The sequence below is a fragment of the Balaenoptera ricei genome, chromosome 11, assembly GCF_028023285.1.
Source record: "Balaenoptera ricei isolate mBalRic1 chromosome 11, mBalRic1.hap2, whole genome shotgun sequence".
NCBI lineage: Eukaryota > Metazoa > Chordata > Mammalia > Artiodactyla > Balaenopteridae > Balaenoptera > Balaenoptera ricei.
In genome coordinates this window covers 22,859,677-22,877,817 of record NC_082649.1, presented here as the reverse complement: position 1 = coordinate 22,877,817, position 18,141 = coordinate 22,859,677, and the positions used below count along the sequence as shown (strand labels likewise).

General features: G+C 45.5%; 1 protein-coding gene across 1 annotated transcript; it reads left to right on the top strand.

The window, feature by feature from the left end:
* Positions 1–1,118: 1,118 nt before the first annotated feature.
* TRIM27 (tripartite motif containing 27) lies at positions 1,119–17,842 on the top strand. Its single transcript, XM_059938156.1, has 8 exons — positions 1,119–1,831; positions 3,039–3,134; positions 4,639–4,869; positions 10,562–10,584; positions 12,870–12,985; positions 13,105–13,137; positions 14,686–14,712; positions 16,246–17,842. Exons 1-8 carry the CDS (start codon positions 1,412–1,414, stop codon positions 16,839–16,841), a joined length of 1,542 nt encoding a protein of 513 aa, XP_059794139.1. The 5' UTR covers positions 1,119–1,411; the 3' UTR covers positions 16,842–17,842.
* The last annotated feature ends 299 nt before the right edge of the window (positions 17,843–18,141 follow it).

Below are 18,141 nucleotides of genomic sequence, written 5' to 3'. Positions count from 1 at the left end.
TAGAAACAGGGAAACTGGTGGAATTGGTCACATTCAACCAGTTACTAACTCATTTAAAACACATTTGCAAACTGACATTGTTGAAATCATTTAGGTCAAGCTATAGTAATGGAAATTAAATTTAACACAGGCAAGCCTGCCCAAATTCAATTAAATCTAGAGGAAGGACAATACTGAGAAAATAGCAAAGGAAATTAGGAAACACCAAGGTAGGGATGAGGGAACAACGCAAAATTTTTTTAAGTTTACTGGATAATGAAAAGAGCCTGTGTCACCCACAGGATTACCAATCTCCCTATACTTCAGGAAGGAGCAAGCATGTTTAGGTTCTATTCAACACACCTCTATGCAGTGGGTACTTTATTATTTTAATGGATAAACATACTTAGGGTTTAAAAAATAAAAGTTGTAAGGAAGTCTCCCTCCTTGCTGGGGTATAATTATTCCCATTTCACCAGAGAGGAAACTGAAGCTCAGAATGGTAAACCACTTTGCTTAGGCACAATAGGAAGCAGCAGAACTGGGCTTGTCTGTTTCTGTCACAGAAATGTTGCCGCCTGATAATTAAGTCTTTCTTTTTCGAAACAGAATTGCCAGCGCCTGTAAATAGGGTTTGTTTGATAAAGCTCCTCACAGGCTGGGTGGGGCTCAGTCTGCAACCCTCATCCCTCCGGCCTCCCGGGGAGGCCAGATATCTCTTCTTACCACACCAACACAAAGCTAGCTTTCTCTCGCCTTCGCTGAGGCCTGGGCACCAGACAGGAAACCCAACAAAAGACCAGGGATCCAGCCCCAGGGCCGCGGAAGCTCGGCGGCGGGCCCGGAGCGTGCAGGCAGGGGATACCCTGTCCCCTCCGCACCCCGCGGACACCGCCTGCCTCTGTGACCGGTATCCAAGGCTCCCGCGCCCGCGCGTTCCGCCCCAGGGCGGGCGGCGAGGCCTCCCCGGTCCTCTGCGGAGGAAATCATCCAGGCCTGAGTCCAGGAAATCTTGCCGTGCGCAGGAGGCCTTGGCCAAGCCCCGCCCCCGAGCCGCCCCTTCCGCTCGCGCCGGGGTGAGGTCTGCTGGGCTGCCGGGATCCGCTCGGACGCGGCCACGTTGTCCTGCGCTTTCTGAGCGCCTGGCTCTGCGAGTCCAACCGGCGGCGCCCGACCAGCTGCCCCCTCGCATAGCCGCTGGGCTAGGTGGGGTCGCAATATCCCCACGTTCCCTCAGCCGGGCGCAGCGGCGCCGGGTTCCAGCGCGCGGGCGCGTCTGGGATCAGGGCCGGGGAGGAGCCGCCCTCCGTCAGCCGGGCTCGCCTCCCGGCGCCGCCCAGAAGCAGCGAACGGGAGGGAGCGCGGTACAGCTGGGCTCCGCGCAGGGCTGGGCGCCGGGGCCCATGCCCGTGCGCCCCCGCGGGCCCGCGCCATGGCCTCCGGGAGCGTGGCCGAGTGCTTACAGCAGGAGACCACCTGCCCCGTGTGCCTGCAGTACTTTGTCGAGCCCATGATGCTCGACTGCGGCCACAACATCTGTTGCGCCTGCCTCGCCCGCTGCTGGGGCGCGGCGGAGACCAATGTGTCGTGCCCCCAGTGCCGGGAGACCTTCCCGCAGCGGCACATGCGGCCCAACCGGCACCTGGCCAACGTGACCCAGCTGGTGAAGCAGTTGCGCACCGAGCGGCCGTCGGGGCCCGGAGGCGAGATGGGCGTGTGCGAGAAACACCGCGAGCCCCTGAAGCTGTACTGCGAGGAGGACCAGATGCCCATCTGCGTGGTGTGCGACCGCTCCCGCGAGCACCGCGGCCACAGCGTGCTGCCGCTCGAGGAGGCGGTGGAGGGCTTCAAGGTGAGGGCCGGGCGTGCGGGGCGGGGAGGGGCCGGAGCGCGAGTCGGACAAAGGGAGGAGAGAGCCAAAGGGGCTTCCTTTTTTCCGCCTAGAAAATGGCTGAGCCGGACGTGTGGTTCACAGCCGTCATTTCCTCTCTGTCCGCTCCAGAGCCTCGGCACTCAGATTTGGGAGGAAAACCTGTAGCTGGTGAGGAAGCCAGAAGTCTCCCCACCCCCACTCTCATTTCCTTATGTGCCTCTATGTTTACCCGCTCACGGGCACATTATACATAAAGACGGCCCATGGAGACCCCTCTTGACGGTATAAAAGATATGCGTAAAACCACGTCCACAACGACAAGCTTCAGAGACGCTCGCACTCCTGTCGGCTCCTAGATGATCTGAAACAAAACATAGTCGGACGTTAACTGGCTGTATACACATCAAGCAGAGGCCCATCACCTCTCCATTCCCCAGCACTTCCCTGTGCTCCGTCCTCTTCTAGAAGCTCACGGAAAAGAACGAGCTCCTTACTACCTAAGTCATTTAACCACCGTGAGACTCATAGGAGATAACACAGTTATGAAGATTGAGTGAAATAAAATGATGTGTGGATCCCTTTGTGAACTCTTGAACCAACAGACTGGCACAGCTAAACAATAACGTGGAAACAAAGTATTAAATATAAAACAGTTGTAAGGCAACATTCAAGGAGTGCATGATCTGTGTGTTTGAGGACTGCAGGAATATGTACACAATTATGTACATGTTTAAATGTGAGTACATTCATGCAAAATTATTCACTTAACATTTATGGTGCTTTCCAAAATATTCTTTTACTCACACTGGTGATAACCCTCTAGTAGGTTGAGAAGGTGGTGTTTGCCCATGTCACACCAGAGGAAAATAAGAGAAGTTAACTCATTTTCTCAGTACGCGTCTGTGAAAGAGCGACAACTTAAAGCCTCCTAGTCCATTCACCTTTCCACTAAGCCATGCAGTATCCTTCCAAGGGCAGGTAGGTGACCCACCATTTAAGATACAAACTACCAAAGGAGAGGTCTGGTGACCCCTGTGCCCTGGTGATGGCAGTGTGGTCCAAGGATAGGCTCTAACCAGGAACTTGGCATCAGGAATGTGGGTTGCACGTGTGATAAGCAGAATAGCCATATTGATGCTATGGTCTGCCTAATCTTGAACTGCCCACCTGTTTTTGCTTTTCTTAGGAGCAAATCCAGAACCAGCTGGACCACCTAAAAAGAGTGAAAGACTTAAAGAAGAGGCGTCGGGCACAGGGGGAACAGGCACGAGCTGAGCTCTTGGTAAGGTTCTTTGGAATTCACAGGTAATATCAGTTCTGCCGGTCACTCTCTTTTTTTTGTAAGGCTGTTAAACTCCCCTTAACCTTGTGCAGTCAGGTCGCCCAGAACTTCTAGGTGTGGGTGGAACAACCTTATATGGCAGTTGGGAATTCACCTGGAGAACCAAGGGATTCCCACATTTTTGGGGGAAAGGATGGAATAGCTGAGTTTAGAACCCCTAGAGATCTGACCTATCAAAAGTGTCATCTGCTAGCTTTGTGCAGATCAAGGTTGATCCCTGACAAAGCTAATGCAGGTGAAATTCTTGGGCACAGTTAGCCTCCTTTTGTACCATTCTGCAGACAGTTGCTGACAGTGGCTTTCTGTAAGCCCGACTGTTGCTTCTTGCTGGAATGTTCCTTTTCTTGACAGTTCAGTTCTGAACTTTTCAGTTTGTTCCCTTCCCCTCGTCTCCCAAAGCCTTAGCAAGTGACTCATGTGCTAATTTGTGATAGGGATATTTGGGGGGGTTTGTTCTGGAAAAAAAAATAGAGACTTTTATAATATATACTTATATGTCTACCATCTAAGTGTTTAAGCATCTTTTGAACAATAAATAAAATATTACAAATTCCCATCCATTAGAGGTATTTGCATCTGAAAAGCAAACTCTTATTAGACTAGTAGTGCCTAGCACCATCTTGTGAGAAATTCTGTCGGTCCTGGCCAGGGTGTAGTAAAGAACTTTTGGACTGGGAACTTATTCCCGTGATGCCGTAAGATCCCACCACTTGTTCTGCTCACAAAATCCACTGAGACCTCAGCTCCCTTTGCTTGAAAATAGGTCTGATGGAAGGAGAATCTTCTAGTGAGCCTGAGTGGACTTAAATCATTTAAGCACACCACTGTGTCCTCTGTGGGGGGATTGTCAAAGGGCGGAAACAGCCCTTCTTTGAGAATCAGGGCACCTGGACATACTTCTGGGCTCTGTCAGTAGCCAATTGAATAGATGGAGAGAGTAATACAGCCTCTCTAGGCCTCAGTTTCCTCATCTGTGAAATAGGTAGATTGGACTAGACTTTTGGTTCTTCAGCGAGGTGAGTACTGCCCTCTCCTCCTCTCCAGTGGTGTGTGGGTGTTTGGTTGGAGTGATTGGGGAGGGTTGGGCAAGGATGCTAAATGTCCTGCAATGCAAAGAACAGTCCCATGCAGGCAGAATTGTCCCCCCACCAGGGTGCCAATGGCATTCTCTTTGCAAAGCACTGAATTAGTTGAGCTTTAAGGACTCTTTCATTTCTAAGATTATATTGTATTGTTTATGCATTGAAAGACTTGTCCCACTCAGGAGAAGTATAAGCTCATGAAAAGGATTTATAAACAAGGTGCGTGTGCATCACTGTTGCACAGTAAATAGCATACCTGAATGAAATGATGAGGTCTTGGGGTGGATAGCCGGGGGAGAAATAGGAAGGGCTCTAGAAGTAGCCTTTCCTCTCTTCACTGCCCTTCCCTGTCATCCACACAGAGCCTGACCCAGATGGAGAGGGAGAAGATCGTTTGGGAGTTTGAGCAGCTGTATCATTCCTTGAAGGAGCATGAGTATCGCCTCCTGGCCCGTCTGGAGGAGCTAGACTTGGCCATCTACAACAGTATCAATGGTGCCATCACTCAGTTCTCTTGCAACATCTCCCACCTCAGCAACCTGATCGCCCAGCTGGAAGAGAAGCAGCAGCAGCCCACCAGGGAGCTCCTGCAGGTAAGGCTTAGCGCGCCCTGCCAAGACAGCTCCTGCTAAAAGGTCTCCCTTCTCTCTTTGCCAAGCAGTATCCAGGACCCCCTACTGCCTTGCCAACTCTGGGGGAGTAGCAGGGACTTGCCAAGCTCTCTATTGGGCACGTTGGAGGGGAAATGTACAATAGAGGACCTGGTTGACACAGCTTGGGTCAGTCAGTTGCACTGTCTCATGGAAAGGGCAAAAGGGAGGCCTAATGCCCAGGCCTGTCCTGCACTGATAAGTAGCCTGATCACAGGCTCTCGACCTCTCTGGGCCTCAGTGACCTCATCTACTCATTATGTAATGAGGGGTTTGGCCCACATGCCATTTAAAGACCTTCCTCACTCCAGTTATCCTGTAATTTTAACATGTATGTGTGCATTACCACAGCCACAAAACAAAGAAACGCTTGAGCGGGAGTGGTCAGCCCAAGCAGTCTTGTGATTTAGTCTTGGTAATGCAGGTGATAAAACTGCAATACACCCAACCCAGGAAGACCACTGGAAATGAGCTGATGCCTGACTGTCATTTGTTCATTCAGTGCATATGAATTGTCTATTCTGGGTCAGGCACTAGTCTAGGCACCTGAATTAAGTGGTGAATAAGCTCTCCTGAAATTTAAATTCTAATGTTGAGATCATATGATAAAGAAGTGAGCAAACAAGTATCATTGGTGTTGATATATGCCATTAAAAAGGGGCTGATAGGATAGGGTTAGGGTCAGCAAATTATGGCCCACCACCTGTTTTTGTATGTCCTGCAAGCTAAGTATGCTTTTTACAGTTTTGAATGGTTGGGAAAAAATCAGAAGGATGTTATTTCATGATATGTGAAATTAAATAAAATTTGAATTTCATTATCCATACTTTTTATTGGAACATAGCCACGCCCATTCACTTACGTATTGTCTGTTGCAGCAGAGTTGAAAAGTTGTGACAGAGACTGTATGGCCTTTTCCTTAGAAGAAGTTCACTGACTCCTGGCTTTAGATTAAAACGAGAAGTCTTAATCTTGAGCCTTAACTAACACCAATATTTAATTGCCAGGGAGAGAAGGAAGAGCTTGCAAAGGGAACAATTGACCAGAGAATGTGGCCAGGGAGGAAGAATGTTTCAGGAAGGAGGGAGTGGACAACAGAATCTAATGCAGTTGAGGTGAAATAATATAAGGGCTGAGATCCATTTGGTTTAAAAACATGGGCATCATTGATAATCTTGATAATAATCATTATCATCTCAATGATTTTCATCTCAGATAATCATTGATAATCTACCACAGTGGAATAATTTGGTCAGGAGCCGCATGAGGGAGAGTTGTGGTGACAGAGGGTGAATGGAAACTGGAAGAGTAAATGACTATTTCAAGAAGTAAGACTGTGAAGGAGATATTAAAAAAAATACTTGGAGATGAGGTAGGATTGTGGGGCTTTATGGGGAGGGGATGCTTAAAGAAACTAGCTAAACATATTTTAAAAGAAAATGTGGAAAGGAGCACCTATGTTGTAAGGATTCAGGTGAAGAAAATTACTGAAGCTATAAGGATGAACTAATCACTAATGTGCTGTTTCTGAGAAGGCAGAAGGGAAAGATAACTAAAGCATATGTGTGGGACTTAGTTTTGGAAGATCCTCTGTTGTATGGGAAGAAAGGACCGTGGGGGCAGGTAGATGCAGGCAGGTTGTGCACTTTGGTAGCTAAAACCAGTTGGCTTTTTTTTTTTAAGTAAATTTTATTTATTTATTTATTTATTTATTTTGGCTGCGTTGTGTCTTCATTGCTGCGCCTGGGCTTTCTCTAGTTGCAGCGAGCGGGGGCTACTCTTCGTTGCGGTGTGCGGGCTTCTCATTGTGGTGACTTCTCTTTGTTGCAGAGCACGGGCTCTAGGTACACGGCTTCAGTAGCTGTGGCTCGCGGGCTGTAGAGCGCAGGCTCAGTAGTTGTGGCTCGCGGGCTGTAGAGCGCAGGCTCAGTAGTTGTGGCGCACGGGCTTAGCTGCAGTTGCTCCGCGGCCTGTGGGATCTTCCCGGACCAGGGCTTGAACCCGAGTCCCCGCCTTTGGAAGGCGGATTAACCCCTGCGCCACCAGGGAAGTCCCCCGTTGGCTCTTATTCTCTTTTGAAGTTAGAAAGCAGGACCATCTGCTCCCACTGAGCAGGCGTTAGAGAAAATATGAGCTTTGAAGAATGTGGGAAAGTTCTGAAATTATTGTTTCAGAGTATGGGAAAGCCATCTGGTTTGTGAGATGTATTAGAATTACTTGGTCAGTGAACGTCAGTTTATACTGGGACTTGTCTGCCCAGTTGTGTGACCTTTTTCTTGTCCCTGCTTTTTCTGACTGTGACTGCTCTGGTGCCAGGCATACGGAGAGCAGGTAGTTGGGCTCATCCAGGATTAGGGCTTTGCAAAATTTGAGGTTTTTGTTTTGTTGTTTTTTGGTTTTTTGTTTTCTGATTGTGATAAAATATACATAACCTAAATTCACCATTTTAATCATTTCAAAGTGTACAACTTAGTACATTTAGTAAACTCAGTGTTGTGCAACCATCACAGCTGTGTAATTCCAGAACACTTTCATTACCTCGAAAGGAGACCTCGTACCCATTAAACAGTCACTCTTCATTCCTTTCTACCCAGTGGCAACCACTAATTTGCTATGTATCTTTATGGGTTTGCCCATTTTTTTAAGGTAGAAGGTATTTGTGAGAATATTTTTGAACACATGGACCGTGAAATCAAAACTGGATGATAGGGACTTCCCTGGTGGCGCAGTGGTTAAGAATCCGCCTGCAGGGCACACGGGTTCGAGCCCTGGTCCGGGAAGATCCCACATGCCGTGGAGCAACTGCAACTAAACCCGTGCGCCACAACTACTGAGCCTGTGCTCTAGAGCCCGTGAGCCACAACTACTGAGCCCGCATGCCACAACTGCTGAAGCCTGTGCGCCTAGAGCCTGTGCTCCGCAGCAATGAGAAGCCCGCGCACCGCAATAAAGAGTAGACGCCACTTGCCAAAACTAGAGAAAGCCCACGTGCAGCAACGAAAACCCAACACAGCCAAAAATAAATAAATAAATATATTTATTTAAAAAACAAAACTGGATGATAAGGAAAAGTAGAGAAAAAAGAGGGGTTGTGGACTCTATGGGGAAGAGGGGTCATGGTAGTAGTCATTTGAAAAGTAAGCTGAATCTTACTTAATGGGGGAAAATTAGAGCATTCCCACTGAGGTCAGGAAGAGGGCAAGATGTTCACTATTGTCTACCTGTATTTAACATTGTACGTAGGTACACACACATACACACAGGAATATTAGGCAACTGTAAAAAAAGAAAAAGCAATATACCTATGAACTGATACAGAGTGGTTTCTATAATATATTGGTAAGTGAAAAAAATCAAAGTGCAAAATATAGAGTGTGCTACTTTTTGTGTAAGAAAGATGAGATAATTGGAAAATACATGTATCTGTTTATTTTTGCAAAGGAAAGACTGGAAGGATAAATCAGAAAATAATGGGAATGGGGAGAATGTGATGAGAGGAGATACGAGAAAGTGACAGACACTCTGTGGCCAAATTTCGGATATTTTGAGCACCAATATAAATAAGAACAGTGATGGATTATAACCCATTGAATAAAGTACGAATTGATGGGTCCATACTAATAATAAATAAGGGAAAATTCTTCCTTCCAGTAGAATGTTGACTAAGTAATGTAGAAGGAATTTTTAAAATTTATTTATTTATTTTTGGCTGCGTTGGGTCTTCGTTGTTGCACGTGGGCTCTCTCTAGTTGCTGCGAGCAGGGGCTACTCTTTGTTGCGGTGCGCGGGCTTCTAATTGCAGTGGCTTGTTACAGCACATGGGCTCTAGGCGCGTGGGCTTCAGTAGTTGTGGCAGTAGTTGCGGCGCACGGGCTTAGTTGCTCCGTGGCATGTGGGATCTTGTCAGACCAGGGATCGAACGGTGACCCCTGCATTGGGAAGCGGATCCTTAACCACTGCACCACCAGGGAAGCGCTAGAAGGAATTTTGCAGGTAGAAAATGATCATTTCGCAACTATCATATTAAAAGTTAATTTAGACAATAATTATCGACAGATGCTAAATCTAAGGGGAGGGGGAGTTCGATAGGGACTGGCATATTAACATAATTTCAAAGTATCACTTTTAGATTACTTGTTAATTACAAAAGGAAAAATAGTAGCTATAAAATATCACCAATAAGGGACAAGTGAATATCATGTTTATTTAGAAGCAAACAGCGTACACTAGTTGAAGATGATACAGCTTGAGGACTTGCTTTTGCTCTTAGTGATGAAGGAGGCAAGGATCCTCTCATGTTTGAGGGCCAGCTTATCCTCTAGCCCTGGCCTTCAAACCTCTTTCTTTAGGGTTCTGTTTTCCTCAAGGTAACAGGACTCAGCTAACTTCTATATTCCAAAGGATTTCTCACACTTAAAAAATATTAGTTTCTGACATCCACCAATTTCTTTCACATATCTATCATATATCCCAGTTTGGGTTAGCAGAAGGAACCAGGAAACCATGTCAGTTTGCAATCTCTTCTGAATTTTTAAAAACTTGTTTGTAAGGGGCTTCCCTGGTGGCGCAGTGGTTAAGAATCCGCCTGCCAATGCAGGGGACACGCGTTCGAGCCCTGGTCTGGGAAGATCCCACATGCCGCGGAGCAACTAAGCCCGTGCGCCACAACTACCGAGCCCGCTCGCCTAGAGCCTGTGCTCCGCAACAGGAGAAGCCACCGCAATGAGAAGCCCGCGCACCACAACAAAGAGTAACCTCCACTCGCTGCAACTAAAGAAAGCCTGCGCGCAGCAAAGACCCAACACAGCCAAAAATAAATAATAAATAAATAAATGAAGTAAAAAAAAAAAAAAAGATAGTGCACTTTAGTTTAATCATGACGGCAATATCTGGGAAACCCAAATGGAGAGATATTCTACAAAATAATTAGCTAGTGTTAAGGCAATGTGTCAACAAAAGACAAGAGCCACTCCAGATTATAGACACATGTCATCATAAAAATGCAATGAACGATCCTGGAATACCTGAGTGGGGAGGGGAGTAGCTGTAAAGAATATTAATAAGACAGTTAAATTAGGTTATGGATTGTCGATTATACAAATGTATCAATATTCAGCTTCCTGAGTTTGATAACTGTACTATAGTTATAAAAGAAAATGTACTTGCTCTTAGGAGGTGCAGAATCATAAAGGGGTACAGGGATATAATATAAACAATGACCTCTCAAATGATCCTAAAGATAAATATGTCTGGGAAAAAGAGTATACAGGAGCTCTTTGTACTAGCAGCTTTTCTATGTATTTGAAATGATTTCACAGTAATAAGTCAAAGAAATCAAGCTAGACAGGCAGGCAGTTGTGGTCCGAGCGTGGGATGCTTGAGTCAGTAAATTTGAAATCTTGAGATCCTTGACCAGTGTGCAGGAGGAGAGCTCAGGAAGTGCTAGGATAGCAAATAGTGTGCATCCCAGTTTCCTCTGCCCGGTTTTTAGCTCCTGGACTGTGTGTTGTACTCCTTGTCTCCCTGGTTTCTCCCAAGAGAGCCACCCCATAGTTGGGTTTTCAGCAAACATCTGTGAGAGAAAATGGAAGTTAGGAATGATTTCTCATGCTTACCCTTTTCCTTTCTCTTATAGGACATCGGAGACACGTTGAACAGGTACAGTTTTCTCTCTCCCCCGTGCTAAATCAAGCCTGAAAAGATTTTCCCTTATACTTAGAAATTCTGGAAGGAGCCCAGAGCCTGAGGACATCTTACCAAATTGACACATGTCCTGCCTGTCCCTGAACCAAGTCACTAGTGTGCAAATAACTAGATGAAGTGCAGCTTTTCTCAATAAAACTCAGGAATTATTGACAAATTATGAGGGTAAGGGGTGGAGTAGGGGGTCCATTTGGGAGGGTGCTGGCGGTTTATGAGGACACTTCTATGGAGAGGGTAGAGACTTACAGGGACTTGGGCAAAGTGCAAGGGTATTTTATAGTTTTTGTTTCCTAAACATTTCAGAATCCTTTCCTTTTTGTTATCTCTTTCTCTCTGTGTCTCTGTTTCTGACTCTCTCTTTTTTCTGTAATGGGGAAAATATGGTCTAAGAAAAGTGAGACCAGCTCAGAGTTATATAATGAGTTATGAGTTACCTGGATTCTGGCTCTTGTTCTCATTATTTCTGTACTGTATCATCAGATGAAAAGTGAGGAAGAGCTACCTGGGAGTTGGGACATGACCGAGCAGGAGAAGCCCAGAATGTGCAAGAAGCCAAGATTAAATTATGTTTTCAGGGTTGGATGGCAAGGACAAATGGGATAGCCCTTGGGGGCATAATGTTTGGTGCCTACTGGGGCGGAGCCTGACTTTGAGGGAACTGAACTTTGAAGCTAATTAAAACCCTGAAGGGTGAAAACCCTCCAGAGGAAATGCAGCTTGATTACGGGGTGGGGGTGGCACATAGATGGGGTAGGATGGCTGGGAGGGCTATGTGGACAGAACTGTTGATAGAACTGAGCTTTTTGAGAGCTGCTGAGATGGGATGGTGATGAGCTGGAACTTGTACTAGTCCCTGCCAAGTGACCCCAACAAATACTCCCTTCACTTTTACTGCTACTTTTACTTTTTGGTACCAGTCTAGCTCTGCACTAACAGGGAGATAGATCCTTTAGATTCTAGCATTTGGGGACGTTAAGGTTTGGGTTTGGCTCTCTGAGTTAGGAAACCCAAAATTTCATTGGCTTAAGGGTTAAACATAATTTTAAAATTTTGTCACCATTAAAAAATGTGCAAGTAGGTAGCCCAGGGCTGGTCTGGTGGCTCCAGTGATCATCAGACTCTGAGGTTTCTTTCCATCTACCCTTCTGCCATCTGTAAGATACAGTCCTCATTCTTACAGTCCAAGATAGTTCCTAGAATGCTAACCAGTAGGAAGAAGATAAGTCACATCACATACCTTTTTATTTTATTTTATTATTTTATTTTTTTATATAACCAGAAACCTTTTTAAAAAAAAAATAAATTTATTTATTTATTTTTGGCTGCATTGGGTCTTTGTTGCTGCGCGCGGGCTTTCTCTAGTTACGGCGAGCAGGGGCTACTCTTCGTTGCGGTGCACGGGCTTCTCATTGCAGTGGCTTCTCTTGTTGTGGAGCACGGGCTCTAGGCACGCGGGCTTCAGTAGTTGTGGCTCGCGGGCTCTAGAGCGCAGGCTCAGTAGTTGTGGCGCATGGGCTTAGTTGCTCCGTGGCATGTGGGATCTTCCCGGACCAGGACTCGAACCCGTGTCCCCTAGCATTGGCAGGCGGATTCTTAACTGCTGAGCCGCCAGGGAAGCCCCACATTCCTTTTTAAGCAGACTTCTCAAATTACCACAAGATACTTCTTACCTCTCATTGGCCAGAACTCAGTCACAAGGTCAAATTTAGACCAGTCAGGCATGAACCCAGTAAAATTTGGAAGATGGGAGAAGGCATATTGGGTGGGCAACTAGCAGCCAGTCTTTGCCATAGACCCCTTGAGGGGGGTGGTGGGTAACTGGGTATTGTCCAGAGAGTACCTGTCTGTCTGAAGATGTCATTCTCGCCATATTTGGGAACCTGAGGATTATGGGTCATTGCCCACCACAAATATCAAGGACTTTATCATGTAATCTAGTGCTTTCTGGCAAGGTCAGGCTTATATTCAGTTTAATTCAGTAAATCTTTGAGGACATGCCATGTGAAAAGCCAGGAGCTAGTACTGTGGGGGAATAAGAAGGTGAATAAGATGTCTCTCCTATTCTGGTCCAGAGGATCATAGTCTAGAAGGAGAATAGGAAAAAGGCTAGAGTGGCTGCTTTTAAAGACTGTCCACCTGTGTTGGCCAGTTTAGCCCAGGTTTGTCCTGGACCCTGAAAGGTTGTGGAGTTGGGGGAGGGATTCACTTGTTTTTTTGTTGTTTTTTTTTTTTAAACTTAGGGCTGAAAGAATCAGGATCCCTGAACCCTGGATCACACCTCCAGATCTGCAAGAGAAAATCCACATTTTTGCCCAGAAGTGTCTGTTCTTGACTGAGAGTCTAAAGCAGTTCACAGGTAATGTGAGAAGAGGGATCCATGAGGGTTTATGCTCTCAATAACTATATTGCCTGAGAGGATGTATTTTCCAGCCAGATAATGGGATGCAAGCTAAACATCTTCTTTTCTCCCCTTAGAAAAAATGCAGTCAGATATGGAGAAAATCCAAGGTAAATTTATCTACTTAATGGGCTTTTGACATTGAAGTTTCCTGGGAAGATGAACATCTGCACTAAAGTGTGGGAAAATGGGAATGCGCGATACCAACTGGCTGGCCTCCCCTGATATTTTACATCTTCCTTTTTGCTTTGTTAATTTTTTCAATTAATAGCCTCTTGTTTCAATTTGAAGCCTTTTAACTATATGCACTCATTTCTTAATCTACATTAACGGGGGAGAAAAATATGCAATCCAATAATTAATCCAGAATTAGTTTGGTTATTTAAAATTATTTTTAATTGAGAAAGAGAATCAACAGAAACTATCCTAGCTACATTTCATTTGAGCTAGTATTTGTAGTTATAATTTATAGAGTTTCTGCTGCATGTGGGCACTGGTGCTGACCAGGACAGGAGGAATCAAGCAGCACTGATTGAGGCAGCACCTCGAGGGAAATGGTTAGGAACAGGGATTCAGGAGTCCGGCTGCCTGGGTCCTGGGCCCAGCTCTGCCACTTGGTAAGGATTCTACACTATAATTTCCTCATCTGTAAAATGAGGAGGATAGTAGCTCTTACCTCACAAGGTTGTAAGGATTAAGTTAAATTAGTTACCATTTCTAAAGCCTTTTAGAATGGAGCCTGACATGTAATGAACCCTACATTTATGTTTATTAAATAAAATGTTCAAGGTATTTAAGGGATGCTCTTCCTAATACAAAATTTTCTGCTCATGATCACATATGAGCATATAGCACATATGGCTGTATACTAAATGCTAAAATTCTAGGCAGCCTGGTAGAATCTGAAATCCTTATATGTAGGTAATCCCTTTTCTCATTTAGTACAAATTACAAATCCCCATAATTCTGATAATTTCCTGTATTTGCTAAAACTTTATTTGCATTGTATCTTTTCAGATACATACTTTTTTCACATCTAGCAATGTAGACTTAGGGAATGCTCACAAGCAAAACAGGGAGAAACTCCACTTAATACCAGAAGCTCAGGCATGACGTTCCTTGATGTGACTCTCATTTATTTTTCCTACTCTTCTCCTGCCACTTAAAAGGCTCACTGAGAACGTATCTGTGAAAATGCTTTTTCAACTGTAAATGCATTTTACTGCAAATGGTCTTGTTTGCTCCAGCTTGGTAGTGGATGTCACTTGAACCACTCATCCCCTAGAACAGGTTGCTTATGAAAGCCAAGAGTTATGTATGATGCGGACTTAGAACCTCCATCTCCCCCTGCAGAGCCAGCTGGCCCACTGGAGGGTGGAATCCTTAATCTTGGCTCAGTTTGGCCCCATATGCTACCAATCTCGGGCGTGTGGTTATCCTTCTGCCCAAAGTTTCCAATCCCTCTTCCCTTTGAGCTCTAGGCTGGAAGATGGAGTCATACACTGTATGAAGAAATCAGTGCATGACTGACAACAGGGGTTCTGGGGTGTCTAATGGAAACCATTGCTTTATGATGACTAACCAAAGCTCCGTCTCTTAGGTATTTCCTGGAAATATTCAGATGACTTCTGTAACTTCTTTTCTCTTTTGTTTTTTAGAATTGAGAGAGGCCCAGTTATACTCAGGTGGGTGATAGGAGACAAAACCATTTGGAAAAAGGAGTAAAAATCCTTATCAACGTAACTACTATTGTGAATGATTTTGGAAAGTGCCTAAATTAGGATCCTTTAGGTTACATGTATGAAAAATGATAATAATCACAAAAATACATCAGTTGTTTCTATGTGTTTATAATATCTTTGCCTCCTAAAATGCCTCAGAGCTGAAACCATGGACCTTTGAATAGGAGGAAATCAAACTCAGATGCTATGAAGGATTATAGAGGTGAAACTACAGTTTCCAAAAAGTAGAGCACTGCCACTGCTGGTACACTGGTATGCTGCTCTACCCACTTAGCCTTGGGCATTGTGTGGTTTACAAAAGGCAGTCATCCTTCTAAAACAACTGAGCTCACCTCTTATTCTGAGTGCTAGGGACAGTCTAAGAGGAATCTGCTGTCATCCCTTCTCTGTGCCTCAGAGCAAGTGTTGAAACTCTCCCTCTCCTTGACCATCACCTTCACCTCAGGTTCAGAGACACTGGGAAAATCTGTGACCCCATAGGTACTCAGAACTGAGGTTTGTACTTTCCACAGTCACAGGACCGCCTTCTGTTTCATGAGATTCTCCTCATGAACAGAGGGACTCTACATACAATGGGTCTTCTTTCATTGATATCCCCTGGCTGTAATCCATATTTAATTCTTTCAGCAAGTATTAATTGAATACTTTGCTTATGTCTTACATTTCCTAATGTTGCGCAGGATACTGTAGAGGGAACAAAAGAGCATAAGACACTGACCTATCCTTGGAGTTAAATGTCTGGTTGGAGGTATGAGGTATACCCATGACATGAGGGAAAAAATGGACAACTGTTGTGAACAGATATTTGAACCAAAAACCAAGCCTCTGGGGTTCTTGGTCACCTCCACCAGTTGCCTGTCATCAGCCTTTTGTGGGAATCAGTCAACCTAGCTGAGCTTTGGTTCAGAGAGAGAATGTTTGGGAATCTTCCTCCTGAACCAGGTATGAAGAGCAAATGAGAGAATATATGCCAGTGATTTTAAAACAGGAAACCACCACATGATTGTAAGATGCATGTGGGACTAGTGTCTTTATCTGACGTAATGTGAACATTCATATGTTTCACAGCAGATCTGTTGATATTTGGTTGTAGAGTGCTATACCACACCCTGTCTTATCTAAATTCTGTATTCTGTGAAACTTCTGGTCCCCAAGACTTAGATTAAGGGATTGGACATACATGTAAGAAAACCTCAAATTCAGCTTAATAATGGATATTGTGGTTTAAGATGTGAAAAAGCAAATGGAGGTAAAAATTTCAGTACTTTCAATATATCCTAGCTAAAAGAAGTAACTGGCTAATCCAAGCAGTAATTTTTGGAATGTCAATTTCAGGATGTAATTGAGTGTAAGATGAATGTACCTTTGTTGGAGGGCTCTTATTCTCTTCTTAGGGGGTAGGAGAAAAGCTGTGTGTTCAGAGTGGGCTTTCCTGGCGCTCGGCTGACCTTCCTCTGCCCTTCTGTTCCTCTGCAGTGGATGTGACTCTGGATCCAGACACGGCCTACCCCAGCCTGATCCTCTCTGATAACCTGAGGCAAGTGCGGTACAGTTACCTCCAGCAGGACCTGCCTGACAACCCTGAGCGGTTCAATCTGTTTCCCTGTGTCTTGGGCTCTCCATGCTTCATCGCTGGGAGACATTATTGGGAGGTAGAGGTGGGAGATAAAGCCAAGTGGACCATAGGTGTCTGTGAAGACTCAGTGTGCAGAAAAGGCGGAGTAACCTCGGCCCCCCAGAATGGATTCTGGGCAGTGTCCTTGTGGTATGGGAAAGAGTACTGGGCTCTTACCTCCCCAATGACTGCCCTCCCCCTGCGGACCCCTCTCCAACGGGTGGGGATTTTCTTGGACTATGATGCTGGCGAGGTCTCCTTCTACAACGTGACAGAGAGGTGTCACACCTTTACTTTCTCTCATGCTACCTTCTGTGGGCCTGTCCGGCCCTACTTCAGTCTGAGTTACTCGGGAGGGAAGAGTGCAGCTCCTCTGATCATCTGCCCCATGAGTGGGATCGATGGGTTTTCTGGCCATGTTGGGAATCATGGTCATTCCATGGAGACCTCCCCTTGAGGAGGTGAACTCAGGCCAAAAGGGCCATTGACCATACTCCTACCCCAGGCATAAGGCATCCTGTTGCCTTGACACTTCCTGCCCATCACAGCTGGATGTCCGTACCACTTTCCGAGCCCTGCAGTGCAAGACAGGATGTCCATGTTCTCTGCCATCCCCTCCCTTCCCACGAAAATTGTGAGATGTAATGAGAAGTATTAAGATTGCCCAGAAATAAAAACCACATGTCCACCTCCAGTGTTCCACACTTCTTGGTCTTACACATTACTGGAGGGGATAAAGAATATGGATAATCTTGGGTTCGGAGAGCCATTCAAGATGTTTAACACCTTGGCTCAGCCCCACATAGTGATCATGGGTATTTGCTGTCATTTCTGAACTAGGGCTTCTTTCTAAGAACCTAGAGCTGGACTAGAAAGTCCTGTCAGCATGGCTCCCTTTGTCCCAGTTTTTCCTCCTGGGAATAGTACCTCTACCCCTGATTCCCAATTGGCCGTAGTTTTATTAACTCCATTAAAGAGGTCTATATGTGTTTTGATTAGTTACTGTTATTTTACAATAATGGTGGGAAATGGTCCCACCTCCGTTATGAGATAATGTTCTAATCAATGTGCTCTTTTCTGTCTTTTTGAGGGCTTTGTCAGCTCCCTTCATTCTAATGAAAATGTATCCTGGTGCTGGATGCACGTCATCCAGGATAATTTTCTGCCCAGCACCATCCATTGTTCCTACATCCCTTCCCACTCACACTTGTGGACTGATGGTCAGTCATACACTATCCCTGGAAGGATTCCGGGGCAGTGTGCCAGGGATTTACCTTTCTAATATGTGTACCATCAAGGGGCCCTTCCATCCCCATGGCCATTGGATCATGAGGTGTTCTGAGGTCAGAAGGCCAAGGCAGATCACTTTGAGAAAGCTCCCACAGTGGCTCTTAGTCCTGCTTCTCTTTGGGTACATGCGCCTCTGTTTGAAAATAAAGTGAGTATGGATGTTGTTTACACTGTTGTTGTCTTCTGGGTCTTGGTAGGACTGGGTTCATATGGGTCCAGAATCCCATTCTGGCCAATATTTTACTTCCAACTGGATGATAAAAACAGTACCATGTTACTACTTTCTAATGGTGCTGGGAAAGTAGTGTTGGACATCCACAGCCTACAGCTTTGTTAATCCTGTCGCTTCACTGGGAAAGTGTTCTTTCAAGTCCTTTTTTATAACAGTGGGGTAATGCAGCAATGCTTGGTGTAGATCAGAGAGCCCAGAACTTGCTTCCCAACTCAGAAGCAGCAGCCTAAGCCCT

Excerpts from the sequence above, each read along its gene's own strand:
- TRIM27 (XM_059938156.1), top strand. The coding sequence starts at position 1,412 with ATGGCCTCCGGGAGCGTGGCCGAGTGCTTACAGCAGGAGACCACCTGC. Across the intron at positions 1,832-3,038 it reads AGGCGGTGGAGGGCTTCAAG|GAGCAAATCCAGAACCAGCT; the intron begins GTGAGGGCCGGG and ends TGCTTTTCTTAG. Across the intron at positions 12,986-13,104 it reads GAGTCTAAAGCAGTTCACAG|AAAAAATGCAGTCAGATATG; the intron begins GTAATGTGAGAA and ends TTCTCCCCTTAG.